Source organism: Heteronotia binoei, chromosome 15 (genome assembly GCF_032191835.1).
Source record: "Heteronotia binoei isolate CCM8104 ecotype False Entrance Well chromosome 15, APGP_CSIRO_Hbin_v1, whole genome shotgun sequence".
Taxonomy (NCBI): Eukaryota; Metazoa; Chordata; class Lepidosauria; order Squamata; family Gekkonidae; genus Heteronotia; species Heteronotia binoei.
In genome coordinates this window covers 33,817,498-33,838,149 of record NC_083237.1, presented here as the reverse complement: position 1 = coordinate 33,838,149, position 20,652 = coordinate 33,817,498, and the positions used below count along the sequence as shown (strand labels likewise).

Genomic DNA, 20,652 nt, shown 5'->3' with positions numbered 1-20,652 from the left:
GCTACAAATACAAGTTGATGGGGTGTGAACTGGCAGAGACTGACCAAGAGAGAGATCTTGGGGTCGTGGTAGATAACTCACTGAAAATGTCAAGACAGTGTGCGTTAGTAATAAAAAAGGCCAACGCAATGCTGGGAATTATTAGGAAGGGAATTGAAAACAAATCAGCCAGTATCATAATGCTCCTGTATAAATCGATGGTGCGGTCTCATTTGGAGTACTGTGTGCAGTTCTGGTCGCCGCACCTCAAAAAGGATATTATAGCATTGGAGAAAGTCCAGAGAAGGGCAACTAGAATGATTAAAGGGCTGGAGCACTTTCCCTATGAAGAAAGGTTGAAACGCTTGGGACTCTTTAGCTTGGAGAAACGTTGACTGTGAGGTTTACAAGATAATGCATGGGATGGAGAAAGTAGAGAAAGAAGTACTTTTCTCCCTTTCTCACAGTACAAGAACTCGTGGGTATTCGATGAAATTGATGAGCAGACAGGTTAAAACGGATAAAAGGAAGTACTTCTTCACCCAAAGGGTGATTAACATGTGGAATTCACTGCCACAGGAGGTGGCGGCGGCCACAAGTATAGCCACCTTCAAGAAGGGTTTAGATAAAAATATGGAGCACAGGTCCATCAGTGGCTATTAGCCACAGTGTATGTGTGTATATAAATTTTTTTGCCACTGTGTGACACAGAGTGTTGGACTTGATGGGCCGTTGGCCTGATCCAACATGGCTTCTCTTATGTTCTTATGTTCTTAAAGCCATAGGCCTTGAAATGCAAAAATGGAAACAGGAAGACAAATGGAAACAACATGGGTAAAGAGAGTTGCTATAGTCTAAGATGTGCCTTCCAAAAGATACAGGTGTAAGGACAAGAGTTAAAATTTGTGGTTTGTGCAAAGCCCAAACAGACTCGCTTTCTCTTTTCTTTCCAACACCTTTGGTGAACTTTTTTTTGTGGTTTTCAACCTTTCCTCTGTCAAAACAATTATTTATGATTTTATTTATTTAAAATATTTCTGAACTGCTTTTCCTCCGAAAGAGGGTCAAGTCCACAAGGGAGCAAACATCAAATCATATAAAATATGTAAACAATTCAATAAAACATAGAAACATACAAATATTGAAACAGCAGGGGCACACAAAGCAAGGACTGCAAAGAGCACTGGATTGGATGGGTACCACTACTGTGGTTTTTGTTGGCCTTTGCAGATCAAGACTAACAATGAACTAGAACCTCCTTTTTTCTTCCTTTCCATTAGATTCAGAAAGCCAAGACAGAATTAGGAGAAAGAGGAATATTGAGGAATGAAAGGGATGACAAGCATGCTGCATTCTGACACTCACGGGTAGAACGAGTCATAGGAGGATCCAAAGCCATAGATGTTGAAGAAATATCCCAGAGGCAGGCTCTTCAGGAGGAGAATCAGGGTCTCCTGAGGTAGGGGGAGAGAAAAACAAGAGTCACCCTTAATGCCCCTTCTGAATTTCAGCATTATGTCCATACATCCAGAGCACTTCCGGTCTCTTGGTCTACTTCACTTCTTCCCTTAATACAACCAATTTCCAATAGTCTTTTCAGTTTGTTTCCACATCACTGCATATTCTCCATGTTTCCACAGATCTCTTCCCCTCTAGTTCCCTCCTCTGTCTCCTTCCTCAGCATCCACATCACCTACCCTCTTTCAGAAGCTGCAGCATTTTATTTGTTTATAGGTACCTTGGCACTCTGAATACGTGGTGGTGAATCAGAGTTATTGTTATCAGTTCTGGAACCCATGCTGCCAGAGCGATCCAGCAGGAAGATGAATTCCCCAGTGGCACTCAGGCCTGGCTTGGGGGCACACTGCAAACTGGGGTATAGGGTAACCAAAAGGGCTGGGTCACCCATCAGGGAACCTGTTTTGCACAGGAAGAAAGGTGACTAAATAGGAGTTTTCATTCAAGTTAAGTACCACATTCTTTGCCAAGTATTTCACCAGCCATCCATACCCAGCCCAAATGCGTCTTGTACTTTCATCCTCCCACCCATGGCTTGCCCACCTGACGCAGCTCCAGGTTTCCCAGCCTCTAGGATTGCACTGGGCTTGTGAATTTCCTCATAATAAATCAGCAGCTCCACGTCTCGGTCAAATTGGTGCCCTTCAGACAAGGAGACCTTTGGGGGAGAAAAAAGACAAGAAACAGAATGAATCATCAGAGGCTGGGAAGGATGCCAGCTTCCACAAGAACCCCCCTCATCTACTTCTGAATGTGAATGTAAAAACATATGCCATGTGGTCAGTGTCAAATATTCCCGTACTCTTTGTCCAACCAGAACTGCTAGTGTACTGTGAGAAGTGCCTCAATTACATCTGGAAGCGCCTATGAAACCAAAACATACTATCTCAGAGGAGGCTGCTCACTGTGCCTCTGCATGAGTCACTGCTCTGGCCTTGTGATCTTGTAGTCAGCCTTCACTAATTCTACTCGCTTTCTTTGGACTGGGCAGAACTTGACCACTGAATGACACCTGGTAAAAACACAGAAGAAAACCATCTGCATGAGTGAGAAGCCATGCCCAGATTAGAAACTAATGCTGGTAGCATAGGAGATAGAATAATGAAAGAATAGATAGTGCTTACTATACTGGCCTAAGTATTTATTGGCCCTTAGCTCCATGCATTTAGGGTGCACTGTGGCATCACCATGCTGAAATGCTAAAAAAGGTGTGCATTTATGGGCAGTATTCCTCTAGCTGTTCCCTATCTATTTAGTCACAATACAGTGCAGGATTATATTCAGGCTACTGTAGAGTGGTACACAGTTTTCAGCAAGCTCAATTGTTTCTACTGTCAATGTAAAGTACTGGGGTTGGCGCAGTAAGAGACCAGAGTCGGAGAGTGATTTCAGCAAGCTTTACTTCAGGAACACACACACAGACTGAGCTCTATTCAAACTTCCCGCTCTTTTATACAATTCTTGCCCCCTTCTGATTGGTCCTTAACTATCTACATGGATTGGCTATTTACAGGGCCCTAAGGGCCTATCAGGGTACAGTATGAGCCTAGATGTTGATTGGCTACTTATGTTTCAATCCTTCCCCTGATTGGGCACGCTTAGGCCTTCTCTGGAACCCTGGTGTGGAGTACAAGCTTTGGCTTGTTCAGCTTCCCTCCAAAAGTAACAGTTCCCTCCAAAAGTAACAGTTCTCCCATTTAAGACTAGGACACAACACCCCTCCCCCCATAGTTCCAGCTATCAGGTGACATAGTCCTGGAGATATGCCGGAGGGCGGCGGTCTCGTGTCGAGCGTCGGAGCTCCGAGGGGACTGGGCGTTCCGACTCGGTTGGTGGTTCCGCGGCTGCAGAGCTGGAGACATCTGGGACGGCGGCCCCGGGAGACCTGGGTTCAGCTGCGCGGTCGGGGGTCTCCTCCTGCTGGGCAGAAGCGGGCTCCACGGAACCCTGTTCTGTGTCAGGCTCTCGGGGACTTACGTTGTCCGGATCTGGAGCCTCTGACCTTGGCTCCCCGGCAGGCAGGCGACCTCGAAGTTGGTCGATGTGTCGCCTCAGGAGATGTCCACCCTCCAAGGTCACTGCATAGGAGACCGGTCCGGTGACATGGTCCACCTTTCCAGGGAGCCAAGCAGGGCCAGTGGTGGCATAGTTCGGTGCCCACACTGTCTCACCTGGGTAGAACCCTCTGGGGGCTTTAAGGTGTTCCGGCGCCGGTCGCCTGTCTGGGGCTCGGTCAGGGTGCAGCTTGTCCAGCAGGGTGCAGATGTGGCGGCCCATGAGGAGTTCTGCTGGACTGCGACCTGTGGAGGCGGTAGGTGTGGTCCGGTAGGCCATTAGGAAACACGCCATGTCTTTTGGCCAGTCTGAGGGGCCCAGACGGTTCAAGGCCTCCTTTGCCGTGCGCACCATCCGCTCTGCCTGGCCGTTGGTGGCTGGATGAAACGGGGCAGAGCGAATGTGCCTGATGAGGTTCTTGGCCAAGAAGTCCTGGAACACTGCGGACGTGAATGCTGTGCCGTTGTCGGTGACGATGGTCTCCGGCAACCCGTGGGTTGCAAAGATGGCCCTCAGAGCCGTGATGGTCGCCTGCGATGATGGCGAGGGCACCTGGACCACCTCCAACCACTTGGAGTATGAATCCACTAGTATGAGTAGAGTCCGCCCATGGAAGGGGCCAGCAAAGTCCATATGCAGTCTTGACCAGGGGGGTTTGGTGGATTCCCATGATTGCACTGGGCCACGTGGGGGGTCAGGCCTTGACACCTGGCATGTCGGGCACCTTTTAACCCAAGCCTCAATTTCTGCATCGAGGCCGAGCCACCAGACATAGCTCCGTGTGAGAGCCTTCATGCGGACTATGCCCGGGTGTGCCTCGTGCAGGGCTCTCAGCACTTGGTCTTGCAAAGGTTTGGGGATGACGACTCTGTTGCCCCATAGTAGGCAGCCTTTGTGGGTGGATAGTTCATCTTTCCGGGCTGCAAACGGAGTAAATTCCGGCCCAGTCGAGCCCTTGGGCCACCCCCTCCCCACCCAGTCCAAGACACGGGAGAGGACTGGATCACGAGCGGAGCGGGCAGCAACGTCGTGGGCGAGCAATGGCCTGTCCGGAAGCATGTCCATCAGTAGGATCTGATGAGCCGGGGCTGGATCGGGATCCACATCAGGCAAGGGCAAGCGGCTCAGGGCGTCAGCATGGCCCATTGCCTTGCCCGGGCGATGCACTAGGGTGTAGGTGTAGCCGGCTAGAAAAATGGACCAACGGAGGACCCGTGGGGACAAGACCTGAGGGGTCTGCCGGTCCGATGCAAAGAGGCCCAAGAGGGGTTTGGGGTCCGTATAGAGGGTAAAGGGCCGGCCATAGATGTAATCATGAAATTTTTTGACGCCGGCCACAACTGCCAACCCTTCTTTGTCGATTTGGGCGTAGTTCCGCTCCGCTGACGCGAGGGTCCGCGAGTAGTACGCGATAGGGACTTCGGTCCCATCAGGGAGTCGGTGGCCCAGAACTGCCCCCACACCATAAGGGGATGCGTCGCATGCAAGGACCAAGGGCAGGGTCTCGTCGAAATGGGCAAGGACGGAGTTGGACATCAGGAGGCCCTTGATATCCTGGAAGGCTTTAGCGTGCTGGCGGCCCCACGCCCAGGGTCGGTTCTTGTCTAGAAGTCGGTGCAGGGGTTCGGCCACCGCTGCCTTGTGGGGGAGAAAAGCATGATAAAAGTTTAGGAGGCCGAGGAAGGCCTGGAGTTCTTGCTTGTTGCCATCTCTGATGGCACGCAGCTTGGTGTCGGAGGGGTGGACCCCCTGGGCATCGATGGAGAACCCCAGGAATTCCACCCGATCCACGCCCAGGAGGCACTTCTCCCGTTTGACCTTGAGGCCGGCTGTTTCAAAACGTTGTAGGAATCCTCTAAGGCGGGCGGCGAATTCTTCAGGCGAGGCTGCCGCGATCAGCACATCATCGAAGAATGGAGTGACTCCGGGAAGTCCTTTTAAAAGAGAGTCCATGAGTTCCTGGAACAACCCCGGAGCCACACTCACGCCAAATTGCAACCGCTTTACTCTAAAGGCCCCCCGGTGGGTCACAATTGTTTGGGCATTGGCCGTGGCCTCATCCACCGGCAGCTGTTGGTAAGCTTGGGCCAAGTCCAACTTGCCAAAAAATTTTGCGCCGGCTAGGGTGGCTAAAACGTGGCTGATGATGGGCACAGGGTATGCGTGGGCCTGAAGAGCCTTGTTGAGGGTGCACTTATAGTCTACACAAATCCGCACCTCCCCACTGGGCTTGACTGGAGTCACGATGGGAGTTTCCCAGGTTGCGTGGGTGACAGGCTCTAGTATTCCCTGTGCAATCAGTTTATCCAGTTCCTCCTCAATTTTAGGCTTGAGTGCAAATGGAACTCGCCGCGCTTTAAGCCTAATAGGCCGCACTGTGGGGTCGAGGTGTAGTGTAACCGGGGGACCCGTGTAGCAGCCCAAGGTGCCATCGAAAATGGCCGGGAACTCTTCGCAAACCTTGTTAAAGTCCACTCCGACAGTCTTATTGACCCCCCTGATCTCTATTCCCAGGGGCTTGAACCAGTCGAGACTCAAAAGGTTTGTAAGGTGGTTCTTGACCACTAGCACTTGTAGCTGGCCCTTGAACCCCTTGTATTGGACTGGGACCGGGCCCACTCCCAAGATAGGCACCTTATTATTCTGGAAGTCCACTAAGGTAAACCCCGGGTCCCTGAGACGAGGCCTCAGCCTGGTGGGAATTTTAAAAAATGTCTCTGCCGCTGTAATAGATGATGCTGACCCAGAGTCCACCTCCATTTGGCAGGGCACCCCCCCGTTCCCTACATTGACCCGGATTTTGGAGGGCCTGACTGGCGAGGGTAGGTACTGCACCGGGTATGGGTGGGCGTGGAGAGCGTCGGTCTCGAAGTCTGGCTGGCCTTCGGAGTGCGCAGATCTTTGCGGGACGCGTGCTCGGGATTTGGATCTGCAGGCGCAGGCGATGTGGCCTTCCTTGTTGCAGAGTCGACAGGTGGCATTCCAGAATCGGTAGGTCTTCCGCTTGTGCTGGCCCCCGCAACTTGCACATGCAGGTAGTGTCTTGTGTCTCATGCCCTGTGGGACATGGGTGGTCTTCCTTCCTGCTGAACGATAGCTGGTTTGTAGAGCTTTGTCCAAGTCTGAGTCCTCTGTAGATGGTTCAGGGTTGATCTGGTGTGCCGCAGCCTGTCTTGTCAGCCGTGGCTCTGCTGATCTGCCCTTCTCCCAGCTGGTGGCCACATCGATTGCCTTTGTTAGGTCGCACTCGGAGAGGGACAGGAGTTTCTGTACTAGTTTTTCGTCCCTCAAGCCCCATACAAACTCGAGAAGGGCTTCGTTGAGGTCTGCAAAACTGCATCGGCTTGCCACCCGGCGCAGGCTTGTCAAGAACGCCATCGTGGTTTCGCCTGCCTTCTGTGTCCTTTGTCGGAAGTCCCAGTGCCGGGTGAGCTTGGTTGGCTGGGGCTGGAAATACTTCTCCAGAGCGCTGATGATGTCATCCACCGGCGTCTCTGAGAGCTTCCTGGGTTGGAGAAGAGCCCTGGCTAAGTCCACGGTCTCCGTGCCACACGTATTGATAAGCAGAGCTCTCTGCATGGTAGTCTCTGTAATCTTCCGGAAGGTCAGGTATGACTGGAAGCCTTCGACCCACGAGTCCCACAGCTCGGGGCGATCAATGCTAAAGGGCTGTAGGAGGTTGGCTGGAGCCTCCATTCTTGGCAGCGTGTCTGGGCGGCTTGCGAGCTGGGGTGTGCGCAGAGCGGAGGTACGGACCCAGATGGCTTGGATTTAGCCACCTTTCCGTGTTCCTGGTTCTGTTGCTGGTTCTTACTGGCATCCCACCTTCGTCGCCAGTGTAAAGTACTGGGGTTGGCGCAGTAAGAGACCAGAGTCGGAGGGTGATTTCAGCAAGCTTTACTTCAGGAACACACACACAGACTGAGCTCTATTCAAACTTCCCGCTCTTTTATACAATTCTTGCCCCCTTCTGATTGGTCCTTAACTATCTACATGGATTGGCTATTTACAGGGCCCTAAGGGCCTATCAGGGTACAGTATGAGCCTAGATGTTGATTGGCTACTTATGTTTCAATCCTTCCCCTGATTGGGCACGCTTAGGCCTTCTCTGGAACCCTGGTGTGGAGTACAAGCTTTGGCTTGTTCAGCTTCCCTCCAAAAGTAACAGTTCCCTCCAAAAGTAACAGTTCTCCCATTTAAGCCTAGGACACAACAGTCAACAAGGAAAACGAGGATGTTTGTGTTATTATTAAGAGGTCACTTGGCCCAGCTTGGGCCTAGAGCCTCCTAGTACAGGGTTGCAACACAAAATTACAAAACTCTGGAGTATGACACATCAGCCTGGTAGCCTGCCACCATCCCCTTGTATGCCTGGATATACTATAGCTGTTGTGGCCTATGCCTGTGAACTGTTGAGTTGAAACATCGGTTTTAAGCAGGAAGTGTTACAATTTGGGGCACAACTTACATAGAAGTATATACTAGCACTTAGCTCCATGCATTTTGGCATCATCATGCTGAGATATTAAAAAGGGTGTGCATTATGGGGACTGTTCCTGTAGACTTTCCGCTTCTATTTAGTCATGATGTAGTGCAGGATTATATTCAGGCCCCCATAGAGTTGAAGTAAGGTTTTAAGCAGGAACAGCTTACATGAATTTTCTGAGGGGAAATCAACTCTCCTCCAGAAATAAGCACTAGCATAAATGGTAAAGATCCTCAGCATCCTCACCTGGGCAGCAGTCTTGTCTTCTACTGTGCAGCGAAGGGGCTCCAGGGTGCATTTTGATTCTACCCAGTTGATGCCATGGGAGGACTCCAGTGTGGCACAGAGACTGAGGGTATAGGGAAGCTTTCCCTTGGGCACTCGTGGTATTTTCTGGGTGATGGTGTTCTCTTCTGACCCTACAAAAAGGTGCAGACAAGGTCACTGTTATATGTCAGATTGGGAAAAACCTGTCTGGATTCACCAGCATGGCACACAATGCACTCGCAGTATCAGAGGGAGGAGCGTGGCCGGAGCGAGCCGTCGGAGAGCAGGAGGGGGAAGCCGAGCCCAGCGCCAGGCAAAGAGGAGGAGAACCACCTGACCCGCGGCGGCAAGAGAGGCCGCACTCCAGCATGCTGCAGAAGCCCAGGACGCCCGAGGCACGCCCAGGCAGCCCAGCCCCGGCATGCCTCTCCCGGGCATTTGGAGCTTTGAAGGGGGGTGGAGCCAGGGAGGGGTGGAACCCAGGAGGGGAGGAAGAACTGGGATGGGAGGATAAAAGGGAGGGAGGCAGGAGGTCAGGGAGGAAGCTGGCCAGTGCTTATTGAGGCTGCCTCCAGAGAGAGAGGGACAGGAGCCACTGCACAGCCAGAAGGGGAATGGGGGCCTGTGGTGAAGTAACCTGGCTCCCACCCCTGTTTCTGAGACCTCTGGGGAACACCCACAAAATACTCGAGGGGGGCCGCTCGGGATAAAGGGACGACGGCTGCACCGGGAGACCGGGATAGGAGCGCGGGGTGCGACAGTACTTTTAGGAAAGTTTACATTGCAAGACCAGCAATCAATTCATGCCTACTCAATACTGCACCAAATTGTAACCAATATGAAAGCAATCTATACTTCCTTAACAAGCTTTTAAGAACACAACTAACTTACCTATGCAATGCTACAAGTGCAACACAAATTGGGGACTACTATAGTCTAAGGAAACAGGATATTGGTTAAAGACTAGTCTGCCTTTATAAGGTGAGGAATGCAGACTTCTGTAGATTTCAGCTAAAAGTATAGATGATAGAATTGGAAAAGCTCTATGTTAAATACCCCCACCCCCACTTCTTTAACTAGCCTTCACAGACATGGCTACACTATTGCTTATTCCCATTTCACTTTTTCCACCTTCAGCTGACGCAAGGTCTGGATTGGGAAACTGATCTTACCTAAGAGAAGTCTCCAGTTCCCCTCTGAAACTAAGCCCCCACACTCCCAAAGACTCCTTTGCCCCATACTTCCCTGAGCCCCTTCACCTCTTTCTTCTCTCGAATCTGAGCCTCAATCCGTGTCCCACCAATCAGGCCTTCGAAGGCATAGATAGCAGCTTCATCATCCAGAGGGAAAATGAAGGTAACTTCCACGGGGCTCTCTTCTTCATTCTTATACCAAAGCTCAGATGCTACATCAGCCACCAAGCCGTGGACCACCACATCCACAGAGATGCTTTGCAAGGGCACTGGCACAAAGGAACAGTGAACAAGTAACGTCAACAATGTTAACTCAAGGCCAGTCCTGGGCCAGAGGAGGAGACTTGAACTCAGAATTCAACAATAAGCAGCTTAGGATGGGGAAACCACTCCCAGCAGCCAACAAAGTCAGCTCTGCTTCCTTCATACTAAGATGGCCAGTTGGATTCATACCAAAAGTTACTAGAAAAATATCAGCTCTGCAACTGTTCTGAGTTTTTAGAGGCCTGTAAAATGTTACCATTCTGCACTTTAGAAATGTATCAATTGCATACATACAGAGCCAAATTACCATATGCAGGTGATTTAGAGGTCTTGATGAGGCCACAGACTGTCATGTTTAAGTGAGGATCTCTGGAGACAAAGCTGGCATGCAGTGAGAACTCTACACAAAATAAAACAAAACAAAAAACTGAATTTCTGTTTTTATTTTTGGTTACAGGGACAAAAAGTACTTGATAGCATGAATCTAATAAAAAAATTGAATTTTATTTAAAAAAAAATCCTGCAATTGTGCTAGACCCTCCTATAGCTTTGTGTTCACACTTCACCATCACTCAAATTGAATCTGCTTAAAATACTACATTGGATTTATTTCAAATTCTAAAGGCTTTTTTTTTTTTAACATTTTAATCAGTTAAAGGATTAAATGGACAATGGATGTTTAAAAACCCAGATTGCCGGAGCCATTTTCTCTAAGACAATTCATCTGGAATAGATACTGCAGACAATGGTTTTCACAAGTATGGAGTAGAAGCCACACTCAGTGCAAGATTTTTATCTGAAATTAGAAAACTAACCATGCTATCATTTAGCTTCCACGATACCTACACAACTGTGAGTTCAGAATCCCATAGAGCCAGTGTTCCCTCTAAGCTGAGTTAGTGTATGCTAGCTCACAATTTTTTAGCCTCCAGCTCACACATTTTTGTCTCAGCTCAGGAAAAATGGCCCTAGAGCAAACTAATTTATGCAGTAGCTCACAACTTTAATGCCAGTAGATCACAAAGTAGAATTTTTGCTCATAAGATTCCACAGCATAGAGGGAACATTGCATAGAGCTCCCAGGATTGTGCCATGAAATGATGAATCCTGCCTCCATCCCCCATGTCACTGATGAAACACAACATATAGAAAACATCAATTGACCAGGCTACAACAGGAAGGCTGGAATGAGGCAGGTTTCTTAAATTCTTCAGGGATGCCATCTTCTGAGATACTACAAATGCAAAAAACTATTACTGCCTCTTTAAGTAGCAAAAAGGTTCCTCAAGAAGAATTTCCCAGCAAGAACACAGCAAACTAAGCCACTTCTCCAAATATTATTGGTAAAAGGCTCTTGTAAAATGCAATCCAATACATCAAGAGTCTGAACAACAGTTAAATTCTTCCACAACGATTTGCTCAGAGGGCCAAGAAAAAGGCAAAGCCTGGGAGCATCACTTGTAAAGGATGGTGGAAAGTCCCAGCTGACTTTCAGCACCCCCTGGGTTTTTTTTCAAGGCACCAGATGTTCAGAGATGTTGGCCATTGCCTGCCTCCGCGTCACTCCCCCAGTATTCCTTAGAGAGCTCCCCATCCAGATTCTAACTAGGACTGATCCTCCTTAGCTCCTAAGATTGAGCCAGCCCCGGGATATCCCAACCAGAACTTGTAATGAACGGGGCCCCTCTTAAATTCACTGAGCATAGGACATTATCATGTCATAACCCGGCTCTAGAGAAGATGGCATAAACTGGAGAAAGGTTCTCAAGCAGGATGCAACTGTGCCACAGTTGACCTTCCCAAGATTCACTTGGAGTACATTCTTATTGCTGTAGTCCAGAGGTGGCCAAACTTGCTTAACGTAGAATAAACGTCAGATGTTTGAGAGCCACAAGACATGAACCATCAGATGTTTGAGAGCTGCAAGGAAGGGAGGGAGAAGACAAATAGATGGGCGGAGGATGAGAGAGGTGGAAAGAAAGCAACTTTAAATTCATTCTCCAAGATGCCAGGCAGCTTGAATTCCAGAAGTGATTTAAAGAGAGAAATACCTTTTCCTAGCTGGCCAACAGGGTGGTGGGGGCTTCAAGAGCCGCCTGTGGCTCCTGAGCCACAATTTGGCCATCCCTGTTCTTTAAAGGGTTACAGATCCACAGCTGATTAAAACAATGCGGCGGGGAGGGGGGGCAAGGGAAAGTTCGCTTTACTCACAGCAGTGACAGTCCTCGGCAGCTGGTTACTCCTTTCTGCAGCTGGAGGGGAGTGTGGACAAATTTCAGTCTGGGCTGATCACTGTCCAGATGAATGCGGAGGAAGGAAGGAGCCCAGCCCCACAGCCAGGATTTGAAGAATTGGAAGGCCCTGATTTTTTTCAGGGGGCACATAGTGGCCCCAACATCCATGGTCTTCTCTCTGAGGAGGAAAGCTGCCAGCTCGCTGCCATACAGCCTTCCCCCTCTCCACAGCTGCCCCAAGGTGATCCCTTTCCACCCCTCTTCCAGCAGCTCTGGTGGGGAGCCACTCAGATGTTTAGATATGTGCCACATGGTCTCCTGCCCTTACCTGTAGCATGATCCAGATACGCAAGCCCAGCGAGACAAAGTGGGGGGTGGGGGGGTGGAAGGCGCCACCAAGTCGCAACTGACTTCTGGGGCTACAAGACCTCCAATTCAGATTTCTTCCTTTCGGAGGGCAAGCCGAGGCTGCCCAAGCGCAGTTCCCACCCTCGCTCGGGTGGCCAGCGAGACCAGGCCAGAAAACCCCTGCGGGCGAACATCACCTCTCCACTGATCCCCAGCCCCAGACTGCAGCCAGGACCTCCACTTGTGTGCACCAGCCTACCCTACCCTGCCCTGTCTGCAATGGAGCCATCTGCCCCCTACCCCTGCCGCCCCACTTGAGAGCCAGAACGGCCTCTTCTTTCAGGCACCCTCTAGCCCAACATCAGCCCAACAAGGAGCTTAACTTTCAGTCCTGGGCGCTGAGAGTGCCCAGTTGTTTCTGCTTGCTGGGGGGGTCAGAGATTTCTTCCAGCCCCTAAGCAAGCAGAAGCAACTGTGTATGATCACATCCCCTAAGCAAGCAGAAGCAACGGTGCATGACAATGGCAGAATGGAGAAGGATGCAGCTGAAGCACTGGAGGCTGGTTAGGGGCCCCAAGTCAGGGGGCCCTGCCTAGCAGTTAGAGGGCTGTGCCCCCACAGGCCCCCTCGTAGCTATGGGCCTGAAGGAGCCTTTTTTGCACAGCTTGGAAATGGCAGATGCGCCCTTCACATTGCGCTCCGCCTCGCAGAGCCATGAGAAACTCTTTGGGAAACCACCGAGCCTGTCGTTGGGTCACGGTTGAGTGGCAAAGCAAAGAAGCCTCCTAAAGACAGAAAAAATGAGGGACCTTTGGGTTGTTTGCTCTGAGTGGATGGATGAGTGCCTGCATTGTGCACTCTTGGCAGAATTTCCCTATCAGCGAAACACCTCCCTCCCGACAACCTTCTCTGGAAAAACAAACACAGATGGCTTCTAGAGAATTTGCAGCTGCCAGAGGTGATGGGAAACTGTCACAAGGCGGTTGCGTTGAATATTCCAGGCGTGACACATGAAAAAGAATGGAATTCAGAATCCATTCCATTAACGATTAACTTTTCTTCTCATGGTGCCTTTCCCGATTTTGGCCATGAATGATGTTAACCCTCCAGCAGATTCCCTTACATTTTTTCCTCTAAAGAACTCAGGACAGGCAGTGTAGATGGATTTCCCTTCCTCCATAGCAGCAGAGAAGAGCAAGAGTGCAGTAGCACCTTACTAAGAAGAAGGGTTGACAATAAGTGAGAGCCCCTAGATAGATCCAAGTAGACAGCCGTGTTGGTCTGAAGTAGTAGAACAAAATAGGAGTCGATTGCACCTTTAAGGCCAACTTAGTTTTACTCAGAACGTAAGTTTTCATGTGCATGCACACTTCTTCAGACGAGGAACATGGTACAGTAAGCAGAGCCACATATAGCTGGTGGGGTTTGGAATGCCAAGTGGTACAAAGTTAAAATCCAATAGCAGAACAGTGAAATTAACAAATTCAGAAAACCTTTGATCTGGGTTGCATTAGCGTGGGAAAAACATAAAACAGTAACATGTCAAAATGTGAGAATGCCTGTTAATTAGCAGAATGTGAGAATCCATGTTAATTAGCCATTATTCTATTGCTAATAAACCTGGGTCAAAATGAGGGCATTTCTTTCCCAGAAGTTTTTCCTGTCCAACTAATTTACCTTTTAACATGTAACATAAATATATACATCATTCTAGTTTGCCATTAGGAAAAAATACATTAAAATATAGTGGAAGATGTGTTTAGCATATGTAATGAGATAAACAGCCAATATCCCTTGTCTGAGTATGTCAATACAAAAGCATTATTCTGCTACACTATCCTAAAAGAGAAATACATTGGAATAATGTGGATATATCGCCATACTTGGTGAAAGTGGGTTTAGCACATGTAATGAGATTAAAAAAAAAAATCTCTGTTCAGGCCTGGGGAGGTGATTGTTCCAAGTTTCATAATAGTTTGTAATTCAGCAGTTCCTCTCTCCATTCTGTTCTTGAAGTTCTGAGAGTGGGTTTAGCATCTGTAATGAGATAAAAAACCAATATCCCTGTTCAGTCCTGGGGAGGGGTTTGTTCCAAGTTTCATAATAATCTGTAATTCAGCAATTTCTCTCTCCTAGGTTGGTTTTGCTTGACATAAATCAGTGCTTGGAAAGCTCAGGAGTGTAGTAACATCTTCACATAGGTCAGAGGTGTCAAACTCATTTGTTATGAGGACCGGATCTGATATAAATGAAACCTTGTTGGGCTGGGCCAGGCTGTGTCAGGCCGGGCCATGTGTGTACCTATTTAAGATTAGGTAGCAGAGCTATAAACTTTTTAAAGGACACAGACAAACACGACGAAAGATTAAAAAAAAAAATTAAAAAAATTGAATATGCTTAAAACATTAGCACTTGTTGGTCTTAAAGGTGCTTTCTGTCAGGCAATCAGATTTCAAAAAGAACTAGTCCTTGAGTTGAAACAAAGTATAGTTTATTTGTAAATCCATATGCATCGATGGCAAGATTGAGACTGATACATTTTAGCATAGGCAAAGCATTCTTATGGAGTTACATCAAAGCATTTCTAAACAGAGCTACATTTCCTAAACAATATGGCCTTCACGTGTGAAGATTCACACGGGTCCTTACTCTTATCTCCTGCAGTCTAAATTCCCGGGACTAGCCTCTGGCTAGTTCCCTGGGAAGCGTTATCTTCAAAGGCAAAGTGTTACAGTTGTTAGTAAAAGCGAAAGAAAGGCTCTAGCCAGGGCCTGCTTTGATATGCATGTCTTTATTCAAGGTTAGTAACAAACATCTTAAATTCAGAGAAAATTAGCATTGCCTGACATACTGCCTCCCCTAAGCTCTTGCCCGGGGTTTGTCTGGGTGCAGTAGGTGAAACTTCTTTAGAAGGAGTGGTGCCCTGATGTCTAAGGATTTTACCCACTCATCACAACTAGAAGGGAAGTATTTCCAACGCACTAGATAATATAGCACTCCCCTTTTTATTCTAGCATCCAGCATTTCTTGCACCTCATGGTGACTCTGACCCCTCATTTGAATAGGTTTGAGCTCTGGAGGGCGGGGGTGCCAAGACGTAGCTCCAGGGTCCCGTCGAAGAAGGCTGCAATGGAAAACAGGGTGAATTTTACCAAATAGCTTAGGCAACTCTAGTTCCACTGTCACCTTATTGATGACCCGCTTTATTTTGAACAGCCGCAGATATTTGTAAGCCAGTTTTCGGGACGTCTGTGGCAAGGGCAAGTTCTTTGTCGACAAAAACACTGTCTCCCCACCTTAAAATCCCACTCTGGTGAGTGTTTCTTTTCAAACTGGGCTTTGTAGTCTTTTTTAGCAGCTTCCAGATTTTCCTGAATGACCGCCCACCCTTTCCCCAGCGTTCCCCACCACTGTTGACAAGAAGTAGGCGGGTTAGTCCCATTGTTGCTAGGTAACAGGGGAAAAGGCTTCCCTTCATATCCATTCACTACTTTGAAGGGAGTGGTCTTGGTAGAGCTGTGCAAACTATTATTGTACCCATATTTGGCAAAGGGGAGGAGCTCCACCCAGTTAGATTGCTGGTAGTTCACGTAACACCTCAAATATTGTTCCAGAAGGGCGTTCACACATTCCGTCTGTCCGTCCGTCTGGGGGTGATGCCTGCTAATTTACAGAACTGCTCAATGCCTGCTAATTTACAGAACTCCCGCCAGAAGTTGGCAACGAGCTGCGGCCCGTGGTCGCTAATGACCTTGTCTGGAAATGAGTGTAGTTTAACAATGTGCTGGAAAAACAAGTAAGCCAGCTTTTTTGCAGTTGGAGTTGTTTGCACGGGATGAAATGGGCTTGCTTTGAGAAAGTGTCCACCACTACTAGGATTACTGATTTCCCTTGGGATATAGGCAGTTCCACAATGAAGTCCATAGATACCACCGACCAGGGGCAGTTTGCAGAGGGGATTGGTTGGAGCAAACAAGGGACCTTCCCCCCTCTCCTTTTAGCCATGATGCAGGTCGGGCATGAAGCTACAAATTCGGAAATGTCTTTTTCCATGCGCGGCCACCAAAATTGTCTATTCACCATGTGGAGGGTCTTTACGTACCCGAAATGCCCTGCTAGTTTGCTGCAATGGCAATGTTGTAGTACCTCTCTGCGCAGGGCTTTTGGAACGTATAATTTCCCCTCATAGTACCAGAACCCTCCCTCTCCCTTCACGATTCCTTCTGGCCTCTCCTCCCCCTCTTCTTCGGTGGCTTTGATTAGCTTGCTTCCCCCCCACGGCTCTGGCGCCCCCATTTTCTTTCCGGATCGGGTGGTCACTCCTCCTGCCACCGCCGAGGGGGGAATGATGGAGTCTATCACCTCCTCCCTCTGACTCTCATGTTGGAGGAGCCGGGACAAGGCATCGGCTAAAAAGTTCTTTGATCCCGGGATGTGTTTCAGGGTGAAGTCGAATTTAGCAAAAAACCCTGCCCAACGTATTTGCTTTGCTGTCAATTTCCTGCGCCCAGTGAGCGCCTCTAAATTCTTATGGTCCGTCCATATTTCGAACGGCACCCTGGCCCCTTCTAACCATGAGCGCCATGTCTTAAGGGACAACGTTACTGCAAATGTTTCCTTGTCCCACACTGACCAATTACGTTGCTCTTGGGAAAATTTCTTAGAAATGTAGGCACAGGGTCTTAGCTTCCCCTCTGAGTCCTTCTGCATTAATATGGCTTTGACGGCCACATCAGAGGCGTCACACTGGACCATGAAAGGTTTGAGCTCAACGGGGTGGGCTAAGACGGGTTCGCTCGTGAATAGCCTTTTGAGTTTTTCAAATGCCTTTTGGCAGGCGGGGGACCATTTTAGCTTAGTCCCCAGCTTCTTTGCCTCCGGACCTTTCCTTTTGGTTTTTAGCAGGTCCGTTAGGGGCAACATTACTTGAGCGAACCCCTGAATTAACCCCCTGTAAAAATTGGTGAACCCGAGGAATGATTGTAGCTGTCTACGTGTCCTCGTGGGTTCCCAATCCAGCACCGCTTGTATTTTGGCCGGGTCCATCGCCAACCCCTTCCCCAATACCCGGAACCCCAGATAGTCTAGTTCTGATTGGTGGAATTCACATTTTGACAGTTTTGCATACAGTTTGTGCTCGTACAAGGTGGTGAGCACCTTCCGGACCAGTTGTATGTGAGAGGGTAGATCTTTTGAATACATAATGATGTCATCCAGGTACACCACCACCACCCCTTTGTACAGGTACTCCCTCAGCTCTTCATTGATAAAGTTCATGAACATCCCCAGGGCTCCTTGTAACCCGAAGGGCATCACCAAGTATTCAAACTGTCCCATCGGCGTGTTAAACGCCATCTTCCACTCATCCCCCTCTTGATCCTCACTTGGAAATAAGTGTCCCTCAGATCCAGTTTGGTGAATACGGACCCCCTCAGCCACTGTGTTCAACAAGTCTTTAATTAGCAGGATGGGGTACGCGTTAGACATTGAAATCCTATTAATCCCGCGAAAATCGGTGCAAAGCCTAAGACTTCCATCCTTCTTCCGGAAGAGGACTGGCGCAGCGTGGGGTGCCGTTGCCGGTCTGATAAAACCCCTCTTTAAGTTTTTATCGATGAACTTTCGTAATTCCGCTTTCTCCGCCCAACCCATGGAGTACAATTTTGCCTTGGGCAATTCTTGCCCTGGGATCAGTTCAATGGCGCAGTCGGTGCTGCAATGCGGAGGGAGCTCGTTTGCTTCCTCCTCACTGAACACCTTGCATAAGTCTCTGTATTCTTGGGAGATCGACCGAATCTCCTCTACCAATACACACATCTTTTCATTCTTTGGGGGTGATTTGGGTCCCCATTTTTCTGCCCAGTGGTGCTGCGTGCACCATTTGTCGGTGAAATCTATAGTCTGGGCACCCCACTGCATGTCCGGTTGGTGTCTGGCTAGCCATCCTACCCCCAACACTACATCGAAGGAGGACGAGGGGGCAATGACAAAAACTTCCACCTCCTAGTGGTTGTCTATCCCCACGGGTAGACCCTGAGTCTCTTCTACGCAAGGCTCCCCCCCCGCATTACCGACCCGTCCATCTGTTTGAATTGGATCAGGTGCGGTAAGGGAGTCCTGGATAGTCCGAGAGCGTCCACTAGCCTTGGGGTAATAATCTCTCGCGTGCACCCGGAGTCAATCAGGGATTGGGTGTGCACAAAGCATTTGAGCTTTGGGTTTAACAAAGTCAATGGGACAAAAAATAATGCTCTGGTTACTCTCACCCATAATGGTGCCGTTAGATCCACAACCTGCCTCCCAGCACCTTTCAGTGCAGGTTGCTCTCGTTTTCCGCCGGCTCGGCTCCCCATGATTCTTCACTCAGATCATCATGTTTATAGTGTCCTCGTCAAGCATCATCGAGGTTGCGGTGCTACCCCGACTGGGCTGTTTCGGCTTCCTCGGTATCTTCTTCAGTCCCGCCACCGTCGGCTTCGGGTTAAGGGGAGGGGCTCAAGGTTTCTCTGGGCAGTTAGCCGCCAGGTGCCTGGGGTCGCCACAGTGAAAACACTTGCAGCTTGTGGAGGGTTTAGAAGTCCCCCCCCCTGGGCCGACCCCTTCTTAGCTTCTGCTTTGCCCCCGAACCAAGACTAATGTCCCCCCTTTCCCCCTTGCTGCTGCTGTCGTTGCAGGGGCACTTTCTTCATGTTTGTCTTGACCTCTCCGGGTAGCTGTGCCCATCCCAGCATGGTGTGGCGGGCCTGCTGGAGGGCCCGATCCAGGAAGCTAGCATTAAGCCTCCTCTGATATGCCTTGATCTTCATCAGCTCACTCCAACCCCGTACCTTGGTGCATTGGGCCCTGAAATCTGCAGTGTACTCTCTCACCGACCTCGCCCCCGTTGCATGTCGCGGAGGGCAGTGAGGGCCCGAGTCTCTTGGAGAGGGTCCTTGTACTGGAGGAGCACGGCTTGCAGGAACCCGGCCACGCTATCCAACTCGGGGCCCCAAGTTTCGTACAGGCTCACGTAGCACCTTCTTGCTGCTTTCAGTTTTGAACCCAGATAATCCACTCAGCTCGGGTCATCAGGGAAGGTGTTCCCCCAATAATGCATGTAGCTGTTAGCTTGTATGGTGAAGTACTCCACTTCTTCTGGACCGCCATCGAAGGTGGCATCCAGCTCTCGTCCTTGCCCAAAATCCCTCGGCCCTGGGAAGCCCGGAATGGGTGCTGGGGCTCCCTGCACTCTTGGGGCGGCAGGTGCTTCCGACGCCGGGATGGGGACCAGGGCGGGTGCAGCTGGCGGAGTGGCCAGGGTTGCTGGAGTGGGAGCTGCTGGCGGCCTGGCCGGGGCAGGGGTCCTGCCAGTGCTGGGGCGGCTAGTGCGGGGCCTGCGGGTGCGGGTTGGCCCCATCCAAAATCTCATAGCAGCAGCTGGTCGATCTGCCTCTGCACTTCCCTCGCCATGAGAGCCACGTTTGCCTGGATCTCATCTCGCAGGTCCTGCGCCATGGCCGACATCTCGCCTCTCACTGTTTTTAGGAACCTCGACTCTTTTGTTGGGCTCCCGTTGTCCCCCTCTGAGTACGAACCTCGCCCACGGTCGTCGTCTGATCTTGGCTCCTCTCTCTCATCGTCCACCCGGTCTGGGCAGTCATCATTCTCGTCACCCAAGTTTCCAATCCTTCCCCTGGTCGCTGGCCTTGTGAGGAAGTTCTCATGGTGTGTGGGGGCCTCGTCCATCAGGGTGGTGGAGGTTCGCGGTTGCCACTTATGAGGGGTGATGAACAGGGTTTGGATGTGCCACGGAGATCCGGGCCCACTGACTCATCGCCCCCCGGTGATGTGCCAAGGGGGGGTCTTGATTCTCCCAAGCGGTTCAGCGGGTTCTCTGTTATCCAGAACTTCTTCAGCCATCCGGCTTAAAAGTGAGCGGTTCAGATAAACCTGACAGGGATCAGTCTCAAAATGTCAGGCAATCAGATTTCAAAAAGAACTAGTCCTTGAGTTGAAACAAAGTATAGTTTATTTGTAAATCCATATGCATCGATGGCAAGATTGAGACTGATACATTTTAGCATAGGCGAAGCATTCTTATGGAGTTACATCAAAGCATTTCTAAACAGAGCTACATTTCCTAAACAATATGGCCTTCATGTGTGAAGATTCAAATGGGTCCTTACTCTTATCTCCTGCAGTCTAAATTCCCAGGACTAGCCTCCGGCTAGTTCCCTGGGAAGCGTTATCTTCAAAGGCAAAGTGTTACAGTTGTTAGTAAAAGCGAAAAAAAGGCTCCAGCCAGGGCCTGCTTTGATATGCATGTCTT

The 20,652-nt window shown here is 49.7% G+C and overlaps 1 protein-coding gene across 1 annotated transcript in view; it reads right to left on the bottom strand.

Moving 5' to 3' along the window:
- Window positions 1–18,263, bottom strand: part of LOC132583375 (von Willebrand factor A domain-containing protein 5A-like) — a 31,529-nt gene extending 13,266 nt beyond the window's left edge. The window contains 8 exon segments of the mRNA XM_060255030.1: window positions 1,345–1,433; window positions 1,718–1,896; window positions 2,041–2,155; window positions 8,285–8,457; window positions 8,543–8,749; window positions 9,522–9,767; window positions 16,985–17,171; window positions 17,925–18,263. Coding sequence (XP_060111013.1) covers window positions 1,345–1,433; window positions 1,718–1,896; window positions 2,041–2,155; window positions 8,285–8,457; window positions 8,543–8,749; window positions 9,522–9,767; window positions 16,985–17,171; window positions 17,925–18,263 — 1,535 coding nt within the window.
- Between the last annotated feature and the right edge of the window lie 2,389 nt (window positions 18,264–20,652).